The sequence below is a fragment of the Pelodiscus sinensis genome, chromosome 1, assembly GCF_049634645.1.
Source record: "Pelodiscus sinensis isolate JC-2024 chromosome 1, ASM4963464v1, whole genome shotgun sequence".
Lineage (NCBI taxonomy): Eukaryota > Metazoa > Chordata > Testudines > Trionychidae > Pelodiscus > Pelodiscus sinensis.
This window is the reverse complement of record NC_134711.1, coordinates 88034859-88050077: the sequence shown is the minus strand read 5'-3', so window position 1 is coordinate 88050077 and position 15219 is coordinate 88034859. Positions and strand designations below refer to the sequence as shown.

Sequence of the window (15219 nt, the reverse complement as noted above, 5' to 3'; positions counted from 1 at the left end):
TCTCACAAGTGAGGCATTTGAAGAGGAGCAGGTGCTGAATTAAACTCAGATGCAGAACAAGTAGCAAACAGCACATTGAACGCCTGGCACGGTTTCCCGTTAGTGTCGGGCTGAGATGTTCATGTTACTGGGAGCTTGACTGGGCCTGAAGTGTACATATCATACTGTACCAACCAATGGTGAGGAAAGATGAGGCAAAGGAGGGTGAAGGACATTAAAAGGTTAGCTCATTATAATAATTACTACCTCTTATAAAGCACTCTCCATCAGTAGAACTTAAATGCTTTACAAAGGAACTTGGTATCATAATATCAAGAAACTTGTGCAGGTCTTTAAAACTCTTCTTTAACTACTTCTCATTGCCTAATTCTCTCCCCCAGTGATGTTAGCCTGGTTTGCCCATTTCTCCACTTCTCCCAGAGTTGGAAAAACCCATCATCAAAACTAAGCTAAGACCATTGTCACTACGCCCCACAAACCTTTTTCAACTGCTTGCTTTTATCACACCTCCTCCAAGAAGGGGCAGCTGGGCACAAATTGATTTAAATAAGGCAAAACAAGTAAATTATAAACATTATACTTTGCCTCCACTGTATGTTGCTCCTCTTCTTAGAGGACAAGGTCTGCAGGACTGGTGTCATGTCCACTTCTTTTGTTAGCAAGTGTGCCACTTAATTCTGATTGGGACCTTAAAGCACCTCTGAAAAGTATGAAATGAAACTCCACTAGAAGTTGAGGGAGGAATGAAAGAGGAGAAACCAACTGCAGAGCTGGTTTAGCCTCCTTTTGTTACAGAAATAGAACCCTGGGAACTTTTACCTTAGGAGAACATGGGATAAGTGTCTAGCTCTTTCTTCTCTATCCAGCAGAATCCAATAATATTTTCTGGAGATGTCATCTTGAAAATGTAGGGGGAAAGGATTCTTAATTTCACATTGTACCACCTTGTGGAAGATATGTGGTATTGCAGCCTCCCTTAAAAGTTAAAATTAGGCAACCACAAGTGGGTTGTGCCCACAAAAGCTCATCTGCATTTTTGTTAGTCTCTAAGGTGCTGCAGGACTGTTTGCTGTTTTTTCACAAAATACTTGTTTGTGGGGTATGGATGTTAAGAACCAGTTAATAAGCTAATTGAATAGTCAGTGGAATTTCCATTGACTACTCGATTAGTTGATTAAGGGGGTTAGCTCCCGGAGGTAGCACAAGCTGGGACTGAGCAGTCTTGGCTTACACCAGCTATGGGACCACTGTGGCTCTGCTTGTTATATGTAGTAAGAGTTGCCTCTCCTTCCACCCCACTCCCTCCCAGAGCTGGTTTAATACAGAGAACTGGGCGGGGGGGATAACTGGTCTTATCAGGTAGACAACTCAACTAGTTGCTTACCTACTAGTGTGGGGTTTGTTTTGTTTTCTCTAATTTGTCTGTTTTAGCATTTCCTGAGTGGCTCCTCTTATAACCCCTTGGGCCTGCTGACCAGAGAAGACTAATGCCCTGAATTGTTTAATGGACAAAACCAAACACATGCATGCATACGAGGGGGGAGAAGCCACCAGGGAGAGATGGAGTAGCTGGCTGGGTGAAGCTGGTCTTTGGACCCCAGGCAAAGCCATGCTGGCCTTTAGCTTTCCTAAGAGCTTATGTACCATGATCAATCCACTCTTCGAGCAGGGGCTTTGCTAGGTAAACGACTCCTAAGTTTGGTCCCTTCCCTCACTCAGTCAAGTGAGACTAACTCTTGTCCACAACAGTCCCGTGATCTAGTCACAACCTACAAATATGTGATTGTGGAAGGCAGGGTGAGCTAGTCTAATTTCTCTGTCTGCTTGCTCTCTCTGACTTGCCTCTCAGGGCAGGAGAGCAGCTGAGATTTGGCCTAAGCCATACTGTGTCTTACACAGAACTTTGTGACTGTTTTCTAGAGCACAGGATGGAATTTTTAATCCTGAAAAGAAGAGCCAGTACTTTGTGAAGCCGCTTCAGGAAGCCTTCCAGTCCAACCTTAAGGTGAGAGCAAGCACTAGCCAGACAAGCCCAGTTGTTGACAGATGTGCACCCAGGGAAATAGTGACTGTAGAATAACATTTGGTGTGGACACTCTTACTCCAAAATAAGCCTCCATCTGGGGAGTTTGACTAGACTAGTTTTAGTGCCTCAATTTCATACCCTGTCTCATTCTGGCTGTCTCCTTCATTGGAAACTAGAGCCCCTACTGAACAACTGCTTGGCCATGTCCTTCTCCACTTCCCCCCAGCAGCCGGATGCCTCAGATGAAGGGGCTCTCCCTTCCCCTGATCAAAGGGTGCTTCAATCTACCACTGTAGGCCCTACATCAGTGCTCTGCTTACTCCATGTTTACCCTTAATATAGGCAGAGCCAGGTTTGTACAATTGCTGATGAGGCTGATGGGCCAGAGCCCCCAGCAAGGGTATAAATGGCAGATTGTCCCTCATGCTGGGCACGTGTTGGTGGCTTAGGGAGAAGTCCCCCTCATAGGCACAAAAACTGAAAATGAGGGCACAAGGGAAAGTCTAGTCCATGTGTGCTGGATCAAACTGTGGTGCTAAGCTGGTGACAACCCAGGCCTGGCTGGGTGGGTTTGCGAGCAGGACCTGATACAAAGCTGTGTTGGACCTAAAGGACTCTTTTAAAATAGAACTCACGTTTCTAAGGGGTCACCTCATACAGAGTCTGGAGTAACTCCCTGACTGACCCCAATGGTCAGCCTCCTTTCGGGGCAATAGCACAGCAACTGAAGCAGCGTGCTCCTCTATTAACAGGCTGCCGTGGAAGGACCCCACACTGGGATTCCCCATCCTGAGGAGCTAACAGCCCTGCATTAGGGATCTATCTGACAGCACCATGTGCTCAGACTTGTGGCATTGTGTGTGAAGAGGGGTCTATTTGCCTGCCCCCCCACAAGCAAGCCCTTTGGGTGTTAATTCAGGGAACCCTACAATGCAGCAGGAATGGCACTTCTGACATGAAGGCAGGGGAGTGGAGGAAGACACAATACACAGGTGGGGCAGGACTTCAGGATGTGTGAAGACCAGAATAGAGAGGAGACAAATGGGGTACAAGTGGTGGGGAAAGAGGTAGGAAAACAGGGCCAGAGAGCAGCTCCTGGGGCAGATGGGGAGAACAGGGCATGGTGGAAAGGGGCTGACCACAGCGGGTAAGGAGGACTGGGGAAAAGAGCAGACCTCAGGGGATCATCAGGTGCATGGAAAAATGCAAGGACTACAAAAGGGGGAGGGGTCCCTGACCATTCTGGATCCCCCTTGAGCCTGGGACTGTCCGAAGCCCCTGCCTCCCCTCCCATCTTACCCTCCAGGCTCTTGGGTGATGGGTTCATCCTGCTTCCCAGACCTGCCTAGTCTCTGTTGCAACAAGTAGCCGCCATGTCCTTTCAGCACTAGCAGTTGAGGACTTGGCAGCTGGCATGAAGCAGAGCTGGACCCTGGAGTCAGCCAAGTCTGGCGACAGCACACTCCATCCCTGCCAAGTTTTACGAGTGTGTTGGAGAAGGGGGGAAATAGCCATTTGGCTTCTCTCTAGTGCAGCTGGGTGCAGGATGTCATGTGGAAGATGGGGAACAGGAAAGCTAGGATAGTGTGGATGGGGGCTAGGGTATGGAGGGAAAGGGTATCTTGGGCTGGAGTAGCACAATAGGAGATGAGGACCACTAGGACAGGAGGGGTACCACATCTGCCACTGGGGCAGAGCCCTCATTCTTTGACTCTTCCACAGGCAGGCCTGCAGTGATTAAGCTGAGCCCAGCAGCTGTATGGTTCACACAGTGACCTGTGCTGGGAGATGCTGATGTGCATTAACAATTTGTTTATGCACTTTGATCTAGTCCTCTTTGAAACCAGATTAGCATCAAGTGTTTTAAGGAACCATTAAAGCAGCATCCACAGACAACCCACACCACAGTAGCTAGCATGGGGCAGAACATGCCCTCGTGAACCATGATTCTGCTACTCTAGGCAGCTGCCTTGTTTACCTGTGCCTACAGCAGCCTCTACCCCCATGCTCAGTATTCCTCACTGAAGACATATGCCTGCCAGCCCATCTCAGCTGATTGTACAACTGTGCCACATGAGATACTTATTTTAATTGGCATGTCTATAGCATCTGCTAATAATGTTACTCCTTGCTCTTTAAGAGAAAACTTATATCCCCAGCAGTGAGCTTGACAGCTTCCTGCTGCAGTGAGTTCCACAGGCTGAGTGCAGATTTCATGGAGAAGTCTTTGCTCCCATTCACATCTACCTGTGTTCTCTCCCTCTAGCACAGATTCCAGTTAGCCGAGGTGACTGGGAATCATTTTGTGCATCTGAATGAGCCTGAAGTAGTGGCAGGGATCATCAACGCTTTCCTAAAGAGGGACCAGAGCTCCAAAGCCAGGCTGTAGGCTAGAATCCTGCATCAGGGCTTGGTTACCTGCTTCCTGGGGGAGACAGCAGCAGTGACAAGAGAGCAAAGAGCATAACAGCCTTGGAGACTGAACTTAACCGATCTGGGCCCTGCAATTTGCCCATTACGTGATTTTCATTCCTCTTCTGAACCCTGGGAATGGCAGAAAGCACCCAGGCAGGGAGGAGTTTCCGTAAGGAAGAGCTGAGTAAACTCCCATGTGTTCAAATGCAGATGGGGATGAGATCTACCTCATGCCTCCACTTCACCTGCTACACGAACAGCTTTTGGATTTAAGGTCTAGCTCCCTGTTAAACCTTGTGCAGTTTCATCAGCAGGAAGCAACCTCCTGTGTTTCATTTTGTTGATATGCTGCCCTGGGAAGACTGGGTGGATAAGCCTGCACTTCCCCACCACTACCTACTGCTTATAATAGAGAGAGTGCTTATGCATAAATATACAAGAAAAACTTTGCAGCATTAACACTATGAACAGCAGCAACCACAAACATTTTCTAGCGTCCCCTCAAAGTGAGCAGTTAGCTTGTAACTGACACCAAAAGTGATCAAAAGTGGCCCCAATTTTCCCATGTACTAAACAAGCACTAGTCTAGCTGCCATCACTGTAGTAAAGGGGGGTCACTTACCCTGAAAGAGAGCTGGGCTGTTAAAACAGTCACCTGTACTTGAAAGAAAGGGTGGGAGAGGGAAGAATCAGGCCTGTGGGGGCTTCCCTCCCCTAGACAAACCTATACAGACAGGCCCCCTTGTGCTGTCAAACACAAGACACTTTGGGGCTGTGTCCTTGTGAATTTACTGAAACACAGGAGAAGCCAAGTAGCTCAACGCCCTTACAGGCACAAGCAGGAGGCCCGTGGCAGCTTCTAGTGCTCCACATCCTTGACAGCAGGGTGGGAATCAGGAACAGCCTAGTGAGCCCACAAGCAATACCACCACGGTGCTCACCCCTAGCTGTTTCTGAAAAGGCCTTGGGGACATGAGCATTCCCCACTCCATCTCACTTCCCCAATGGTGCTGGAGCTAGCAATGCTGCTGCACCCCGGGGCTTGAAATGATTTCTATTACATACAGGCTACGTCTAGATTGGCATTATTTTCCAGAAATGCTTTTAACGGAAAAGTTTTCCGTTAAAAGCATTTGCGGAAAAGAGCGTCTAGATTGGCACGGACGCTTTTCCACAAAAGCACTTTTTGCGGAAAAGCGTCCGTGGCCAATCTAGATGCGCTTTTCCGCAAAAAAGCCCCGATCGCCATTTTCATGATCGGGGCTTTTTTGCGGAAAACAAATCTGGGCTGTCTACACTGGCCCTTTTGTGCAAAAGTTCTGCGCAAAAGGACTTTTGCCCGAACGGGAGCAGCATAGTATTTCCGCAAAAACATTGACAATCTTACATGAGATCGTCAGTGCTTTTGTGGAAATTCAAGTGGCCAGTGTAGACAGCTGGCAAGTTTTTCCAGAAAAGCGGCTGATTTTCTGGAAAAACTGGCCAGTCTAGACGCAGCCAGAGTTTAGGCCAATGGCTCTCAAGTCCCCCTCCCCCCCACAGAATGTTTCTGCGCCCTTCTCCCCTCTTTCCAAATAAGAGCAATGTGTGTGAAAGAACCACCCCTCCCAAACTGAAGGGGAATGCACCGGGGCAGGCAATATATTAGTTGGGCCTGGATTAGGGCAGGAGCTGTGCCCAGCACATGCTACATAGAGTACGCAGCCCTGGTATTCACTCAAGCAGGCATATGAAGAGCTGCTCACTGAGGGCTGACAAGGGCAATAAGGCAGCACATAGGAAACAGGCAGTTTATTTACAATTTGCTGCTTTTGATACAGCAGCAGCTCCCTTGTGGTCGTCACAGGCCCAAGGGTGGGCCTCTTGCTGCGGGATCCAGTTTAAGACAGATGCCCAGAGGGGACAGTGCAGCAAGATAACAGGTGAAAGTTGAGTACGGGGGGTGCCAGCCCACTCAGCTAAGAGGGACTGCAGCCTATGAACTGCACTTAATGGAGGTTTCTGTGCCTGGCTCACTGCCCCACCGGCATATTGAGCAGATGAAAAGCTTCACCCAACTGTCCATTTGTGACCCACTGGGGATTTCCCATGTAGGGCCCAGCTTACAGCAGAGGGAACAAGTTGGCTCCATAGCACTTTGTAGAGGCCCCTCAGTGTGATCAGTCGGAACTCAACGCGCCCTCCAGGGAAACGGGCAAGGAAGCAGCAGTGCCCAGAGTGGCTCAATATGGCCGGAACTTCCGCTGGGCCCGCATCAGTGCAATCCTCTGCTTGTCCTCCTCAAACTTCTTCCTCAGCTGGGCTATGTCTGCAAGGAGGAAGAAGGGTTGGGGGCAGCAGGACCAGGATGGGCATGGTCACAGTAACAAGAGCAGCAGAGTTACATTCCTGTACCGTGAAGCCTCACAAATGCACTTCACTGGGAAGCAAGTTTGTCCCAGCAAAAGTGGGCTCAACAGCCACTGAAGTGGGTGCAGTTCCCATTCCACCAGTACTGAATGTGGGCTGCATATATAGGGATGCACTCATCCACCACTGCGCTGCAGCTCCCTTTTGGATGGAACGTGACACTGTTTACTTTTACACAGCTGCCTGTATGCAGCCAGTGAAAGTTACACTCACTGGGAATACAAGGGGAACTGAGAGAACACAGGAATTTGGACAGGATGCTTACTGGGGCTAACAAATGGGTTCTAAAAAAGAACAGCACAGACTCAAATCAATGAAAGTAAGAGCAAGGATCTATGATCATGTGCCATTCAGCCGAGCACCCTCCAGCACTCTGCTAGGTATTGCTTCTGCACTAACAGAGGGGAAAAACATGACCATCGATCAATACCAGGACCCTAGGTTTTCTTCCAAGGTCTCCCATCCAAACAGTAATCAAACCCTGCCCTGTTTAGCTCCCAAAATCCAACAGGATCATGGCCTAAAGTGATGCAGCTGACAGCAGGAGAGCAGCAATGGCCAGGTCTCACTCATCAGCATTGGTGACAATCTGGACTGGTGAAGACAGGCAGGGGCAGGAAATGACTACACTATACAACTCACTTTCTCTCTTGGTCTCACGGTGCTGCCAGGCGTAGAAATTGAGCAGCTCCTTGCGTGCCCTCTTTCGCTTCTCCCTCTCCAGCACCCGCAAGCTGGCAGCCTCTGTCCGGGGAAGTCCTGGTCTTCGGCCTTTGCGTGTTACCTTCACCCATCCCTCCTTGTCCGGAATACCCTCCTCCTCCTCCGCTTTGGCTTCTTCCTACATGAGGAGGATAGGAGAGAACGCAGCTTAGTCCACACCTGTCACGAGATGGCCAGTTCCAGTCCACAGCAGTTGCCTATCACCCAGCAAACGCCTCCCTCACACTCCAAGCGCCCGTTGCTCTGCCATACAAGGCGGCCCAGGTCAGTGTTCTGGCAGAGCTGCAGAATTGTGATATTCAGTGGCTGACAATGTGAGCAACAGCATCCCAGCCAGGGGAGCCACTGGGTCATCGAAGGGTGGGTATGTTTCTGGTCACTATAGCACACTTTGTGGGAAAGGTACTGGGGCTTTGTCAGACGCAGCACCAGGGCACCGCCTGCCAGCAACTGAGACGGCCACCATAGTCCCAAAGAGATTGTTCCCAGCCAGCCACGCAGATAAAGAGCATGGACAAACCGACAGTATGTGAAACGCTGGAAGACCAGAGCATTCCTGTTGTTATGCAAAGAGCTACTCTGTCCAACATGAACAGGCCAGTCAGCAATGACAATCTCTAAGGAGTTGCTAGGCTCAGAGAATCCCTTAAGAAAAGATGCCTGCTTTATCTCATCTGTCCTCCCTACCTCTGCTATTTTCTGGTCATAGGTTTGCATGAAGGTGTCTACTTCAGCCTTCAGCTCCGCTTGATCCACCAATGAAGCTGCATAACTAGCAATCCACTCTGAGACAAGGAGGGAAAAAGTCAGTGGCTGCCTCGGCAGTGAGCCCATCTTCAACAAGAGGCCTCAGTGCAGGTCTGAAGAGAACAACTCTTGGGCCAATCTCCATGCATCACTTCTGGGCCTGCCTGCTAACATTCATTCATTCTTTCAAATATTTTTACTCCACCTCTCTATTTAAAATATTTGAGGCGGCTTTCAAAAAAATGTTTAAACACAATACAAATACATATAAAAATTTAAAATACGAGACCCCAAAGGGACATACACCTGCTAAAAACATATAGAGAAGAGGAACGCACACATATAGACTCAAACATTAATGGCCAGCAAGGAAGCCAACGAATGATAAATATTGCCAGTGGTTTGTGGGACCTGGGCATCTTTCTCATCATGATCTGGGCTGACGCCTGCCAGGTCTTTTCACACAGGCCAACAAACAGCAGTGTGACGAGAGCAACATATAGCCACTCGTGTCTAGGGTTGGGGAGAATCCAGTGTCAGAGCAGAGTGGCTCTATGCCCCACTACACAAGCCAGCCAGGGCCCTAAACAGTCAAGAGTTCGAATGTCAACAGTAACTCCCTCTGCTGTGAGAACCTAGCATCCCCCTCCAGGGCATCACATCGTTCTAATCTAAAGCAAGTCAGCCAGCAATAGTGGGAGGTGCAAAGCACAGGAAATCCTGGCTTCACCATGGCCTGCGCTCCAGGTTGGGTAGCTCATTAATGTCAATAAAGCACCCTGTCAAGGCCAGCTCCCCCAAATGAGAGAAGATTCTGAAAGACTATGGAGAGCGGTCACACACCTAGTGTGAGATGCTCCATGTGGAGTGAGTGAAGAATTAAAGGAATGCAGAACAAAAGAAGGAGCAGGGGAAATGCCGGACAAACTCTGTGCTCCATAGGGCATGTGAGAATCACTGTTATCTGGATGGCCCTGGTATGGTGTGCAGTAGAGCCAGGATCAGAAACCCTCGGATATACTCCCCAAGCCTGGAGAGCACAGAGTGACTTACTGTGGATGCCAGTTTTCACAGGGTGATTCTCTGATGATAACTCCAGAGGGCCCTGTAGTGATAGGGACTTGGCTGCCTGTACCCCAGCTGGATTCTTAAACACCACGTAAGCCACTCGGAATCCCTAGGGAAAAGGCAACACATTGGTACAGTCAGGGACTGATCAGCACCCCCAGAGCAAACAGGCCCAGAGAACAGCAGCCTTATTAGAGAAATAAGGCCCCAGCCAGTACTGATGTTGCCAGGAGACAGTTTAAAAAAAAGTCATAGAATCATATAATCCTAGAACTGGAAGGGACCTTGAGAGGTCATCAAGTCCAGTTCCATACCCTCACTGCAGAACCAAGCACCAACACCAGGGCTACTTAAACTTTGGAAGCCCCGGGGGCCACAATGATACACACAGCACATGCCAAGGGCCATAATTTAAGGCATATACATGCAAATATCTATGCAAATAGCTTCTTTCACACTGACAGACACGAATACGAAGATTAAGCTTTAAGCAGCGGTGCCGGACCCAAACATGGCTAGTGTGAGCCAGTTGGCACCTCTCAGGCTCTGGCCACAAAGCTAAGCAGCCAGCACTTCCCATAAAGCCCCAGCACCTCCTTCCTGGGGGCTAGAAACACTGACACACTGTACCCGTCTGTTGCAGCCAGCCCATCCACTTGTGTCTTTCAATCCTCACTCCACCTGAAGGATGCCTCGCTGTTGTGGAGTGTGTTCCCAAAGGAGGCCATGTTCAAAGGATCCTACCCGCAAGCCACATGTTGAGCCCCACATAAACCCAAACTGTACCGCAGGCTGCAGGCTGTGTATTGAGTAGCCCTGGTCTAGACCATCCCTGATAGACATCTATCTAATCTGCTCTTCAATATCTCCAGAGACAGAGATTCCACAATCTCCCTAGGCAACTTATTCCAGTGTTTAACCACCCTGACAGGAAGTTTTTCCTGATGTCCAACCTAAACCTCCCTTGTTGCAATTTAAGCCCATTGCTTCTTGTCCTATCATCAGAAGCCACGGAGAACAATTTTTCCTCCCTCTTCCTCATGACACCCTTTTAGAAACTTGTTCCCTTCTCAGGCTGTGTCCAGACTCAGGGGTTTTTTCGGGAAAAGTAGACTTTTTCCGAAAAAACTTCACCTGTGTCTAGACTGCAGCCGCGCTCTTTCGAAATTAAATCGAAAGATTGCGGCTTTTCTTTCGACGGTGGTAAACCTAATTCCACGAGGAAGAACGCCTTCTTTCGAAAGTGCTCTTGAAGGCGTTCTTGAAAGTAAACAGGCTTTTTAGAAAGAGAGCATCCAGACTCACTGGGTGCTTTCTTTCGAAAAAGCGGCTTGCTTTTTCGAAATTCCGCGTGCAGTCTAGACGCTCTCTTTCGAAAGAGGCTTGCAGTCTAGACATAGCCTCAGTCTTCTCCTTTCCAAACTAAATAAGACCAGTCCTTTCAGTCTTCCCTCATAGCTGATGTTCTCTAGACCTTTAATCATTCTTGTTGCTCTTCTCTGGACCTTCTCCAATTTCTCCACATCTTTCTTGTAATGTGGTGCCCAGAAATAGACAGAATTCTCCAACTGAGGCCTGATCAATGGAAGAATGACTTCTTGTGCCTTACTTACAACACTCCTGTTAATGCATCCCAGAATCATGTTTGCTTTTTTTGCAAGTGTCACACTGTTGGCTCATATTTAGCTTGTGGTCCACTATGACCCTAGATCCTTTTCTGCAGTACTCCTTCCTAGACAGTTGCTTCCCATTCTGTATGTGTGAAAATCAAAGAATTCGTCAGGGGGCCTCTTTCCCCACCAACACTTGAGTTTTTTCCCCCATGCTAGCTCCTCCAACATGCTCCCTTTCCCACTGCTCTTCTCAGAGTTTCCCTTGAATTTTACCGGAACTGTCTTGAGATTGAAGAATTTGGACTTGGGTGTCTTTGGTTTCTCTTCTGGCCCTGGTTTCTCACACATGACCACAGACTGGACAGATGAACAACAGGAAAACAGTCGGGACAGACATGCCTAATACGAGAGAGAGAGAGAGAGAGAGAGAGAGAGAGAGAGAGAGAAAATTACATGTGCTCTCCCATTGAGAGACGGGGGCTACAGTCTTCTATAGATACCCCATTTCCGCTCTACTTCCAAAGAAACCACATTATGGCCATTGCCATCCTCCTCTGAGGTGCTTTATTGGAGAAATAAGGCCCCTAATCCTTTGGCCAGTGAGGTGGCTTATTGGTTGGACTTTTAAAAGCAACTATATCCTACACCTCTGTGCTGACTGAGCAAGCTTAAACCAGTTTCCTTGTGGAAGAGGTGTAATATAGTTCTTAGACTTCTGCCTTATAGTATCAATATGCAGCTCCCTTGAGTTTAAGGAAGGTACCTGGGCAAATCTCTGGCAACTCTCTATGGGTTCTGGATATGTCACAAGATGGGAGGAGCACCAAGCAAATTTACCTTTTTTATAGGCAAGAACAAAGATATGAACTTAAGTGATCACACTGTACCTTGCAACAGATATAAAGGGTGATTTTCAAAACCTCATTAGCTCATCAATATGAACATTTGCTCCACACTACAGCTGTCTTTGACTAGATACTCTGGGTTAAAAGGTATTAAACTACATCTACACTGGATCCCAAACAGCATTTCAAACGGGGTCAGCTAACAAACAAAACATATTCTCCATTATTCTAGACCAGGGGTGGGCAAATACCAGCCCATGGGCCAGATTCGGTCCACCAAGGTTAGCTCCTGACATGCTCCCACCCCTATATTTACCTGCATGGCTACAGATATTGGTGATTGCAGCTCCCATTGACTGCAGATTGTTGTTCCTGACTAATGGGAGCTGTGGGAAGCGGTATCCTGAGCCACACTGCTTCCTGCTGCTCCCATTGGCTGGGAATGGTGATCCATAGCCAACAGGAGCTGTGATCTCTGGTACCTGCGGCTGTGCAGGTAAATATAGCAGTGACAACTGCCACCATGTTATTGCCTACCCCTGTTCTAGACAAAGCTTCAGAGGGAGCATGACCTTTAAGTCTTCATCACCCTCTTCCTGCACCACTGTTTGGTCCTTGTAGCTCTCCCATACAAGTAGTAACATATTTGTCACACCAGTCCTCAGTAAAAAGACATTTACTTATTCCTTTCATAACTTCTTCCAGCCCAACAACTCACCTTTGTGCAATATGGGGGGATATTAAGGACAAAAAGAGTGCGGTTTGCAGGGTGGGTTGTATTGGTGCCTTCTCGGACTTTGTGTTCCTTCACATACAGAAAGTGAGGCGACTGTTGCTTCTTAGACAGCTTAACTGGAATAGCTAAATGGGATAATTTTTAAAGAGGTGCAGCAATTTACAGCAACTGACTTCAGCAAAGTATCAACTTCCAGAAAACATTTTAGGATGCAGCACCATCAACTATTGGCTACATTACCTAACCAGGTTCTACCTGGCTTCCAGAGATGTGTCTTCAGATCCTCCCAACACCCACCAGTTCTGACAACTCAGGAAAGTGCATCAATCTGCAGAGTGTTTTACTCATGGCTAGGGAATCCAGAAATCCATTTTCCAAAGGAAAAAGTGTAATTGGCATTTTTACAGATACACTTTTCCAGCCACCCAGCTCTGAAGGCAGAGTGGCGAGCAGCAGCTGATGGCCTGGGTCCCAGCTCTGAAGGTGGCACCACCCAGGTGTTTGCAGCTTGCCTGCCACCTTTAGAGGCTACCACGGTGCTGCCTTTCGAGCTGGGCGGCTGCGGAGTAAGCCTATTCATTGTATTTGATTTCAGTGACTGATGGCACTGAGGAGACTTCACACTTGCTTCTCCAGGGGTAACTAGATCGGTAACCCATGACCGTGCGGCCGGGGAAAGGGAACTCCAGCATCGCCTTTACACCCTGGGGGCGGGGGGGCTTTGTTCTGGGGCGGGGAGAAGGGAAGTCGCAGGAAACCGGGGTCCCTGCTTACGACCCCGGAGCTGGTGGGTTTGCTGCGGCATCGGGCCAGGGGCTGGCGCCCCGCCCTAGAGGAGACCCAGCCCCGCCAATCCCCCGCGCACGGGCCGCGCTCACCCTCGCCCGGCCCCGGGCTCCGCGGGCGCGAGGGGAGCCGGGCTCGATGGGGCAGGGGGAGGAACCCGGGACGTGGAGCTGGGCGCGCCCCTCCCCCACAGGCTGCCGCTGCCTGTTACCCGTGTAGCCCGCCGGGGCCGCTGGCGCCCCAGCCTCCGCGCTCGTCACATGCTGTCTCCTGCCGGCCGCCATCTTGCTTTGCCGGGACGTGACGTCGGCAGTCAGGACATTGAGGCGCGCAGGGGCCGCCGGGAGGTGTAGTTCCTTCGCGGACCGGCGTTTGCTGGGCGAGGCGCTGGCGTCAAGCTGTGATTGGGCAGGGGGCGGGGCTTCCGATGAACAGCGGGGTTCGGAGCGCGGCGCTGGGTGCGCGGGAGCCGGCTGTGGTCAGGCGCAGCCCCCTCTCGTCGCGCTGGCGCCGGCTAGAGCAGGGCTGGGTGCAGCCGGGCTAAGCGTGTGGCGGGCGGGGTTGGTAAATGCAGGGCCCTCCTTCACGCCGCTATTACTGCCTATAGGCCGGGCTGTAGCTCCACAGAGGTGCGAAAATAGGATCCACCCTCTTCCAGTCAATGCACGTTCATGGCCCTTTCCATTGGTAGGACAAGTTCAGTTCTAGGGCAGTTTCCAGCAGGTCAGTGCATTACTCCTGGGAACGCAGCTGAGCCCACAACAACCCTCTCGTAGCCAAGGATTAGCACTGCTTTACAGATGGGAAATTAAGAAGTGCAGCAAAGCTCTAGGCAACACAAGTTCTTTACAAGTCATTCCTCTTTCCCGCTACTGTCCATAAGCCTTAATTCTCACAGTGGAGTAAAGAGTGGTCCAAGGGAAGAGAGGAATTTTATCTTTATTACCCAACATAGAGATGCTGACAACTGTAATATGGAGATTTGGGCCACTAGAAACTGGACTTGAACAACCACCTCATTCCACACAAACCATTGCTTTTAAAGCAGCAAGGAGGCCTTTGGCACTTTATAGACTAAGAGAAGTGTTGGAGCATAAGCTTTCGTGGGCAAAGACCCATTTTGTCAGATGCATGTAGTGAAAATTTCCAGAGGCAGGTATAAATATGCAGGCCAGAATCAGACTAGAGATAACAAGGTAGATCCAATCAAGGAGGATGAGGCCCATTTCTAGTAGATGATCTGGAGATGTGAATACCAAGAGAGGAGAAGCTGCTTTGTAGCTAGCTAGCCATTCACAGTCTTTATATCTGTGTTGACACCATCAACTTAATCCAAACTTGAAGATGAACTGTATGTAGCTCAGTGGTTTCTCTTTGAAGTCTGGTCTTGAAGTTTTCTTGCTGCAGGATGGCTACCTTTAGATCTGCAATTGTGCGTCTAGGGAGATTGAAGTGTTCTCCTACACGTTTTTGTATATTACCATTCCTAGTATCTGATGTGTCCATTTATTCTTTTATGTAAGGACTGTCCAGTTTGGCCGATGATATAGCAGAGGGGCATTGTTGGCACATGATGGCGTATATTACGTTAGCAGATGTGCAGGAGAATGAACCAGTGATGGTTTGGCTGATCTGGTTAGGTCCTGTGATGGTGTTGCTGGTGTATATATGTGGGCAGAGTTGGCACCGAGGTTTGTTGCAAGGATCGGTTCCTGAGTTAGAGTTATTATGGTGCGGTGTATAGTTGCTGGTGAGAATATGCTTCAGGTTGGCAGGTTGTCCGTGGGCAAGGACTGGCCTGCCTCCAAAGACCTGTGAAAGTGAGGGATCATTGTCCAGAATGTGTTGTAG

The 15219-nt window shown here is 49.2% G+C and overlaps 2 protein-coding genes across 11 annotated transcripts in view; one reads left to right on the top strand and one right to left on the bottom strand.

Annotated features, from left to right (window-relative positions):
* The window catches only part of SERHL2 (serine hydrolase like 2), a 47726-nt gene that overhangs the window by 22834 nt on the left and 9673 nt on the right, over nt 1-15219 (top strand). For 5 of the 10 annotated variants that reach the window (XM_075935455.1, XM_075935452.1, XM_075935456.1 and 2 more), the window contains one exon: nt 1921-2005. In XM_075935455.1, the coding sequence (XP_075791570.1) occupies nt 1921-2005 (85 nt within the window). The other 5 variants (XM_075935458.1, XM_006120495.4, XM_075935502.1 and 2 more) reach the window with 3 other exon arrangements.
* Nucleotides 6218-13737, bottom strand: RRP7A (ribosomal RNA processing 7 homolog A). The gene is made up of 7 exons (XM_075935557.1): nt 13580-13737; nt 12565-12707; nt 11275-11400; nt 9374-9497; nt 8261-8358; nt 7493-7691; nt 6218-6749 (listed from the first exon to the last, which is right to left on the bottom strand). The coding sequence occupies exons 1-7, from the start codon at nt 13650-13652 to the stop codon at nt 6664-6666; spliced, it is 849 nt and encodes a 282-aa protein (XP_075791672.1). The 5' UTR covers nt 13653-13737; the 3' UTR covers nt 6218-6663.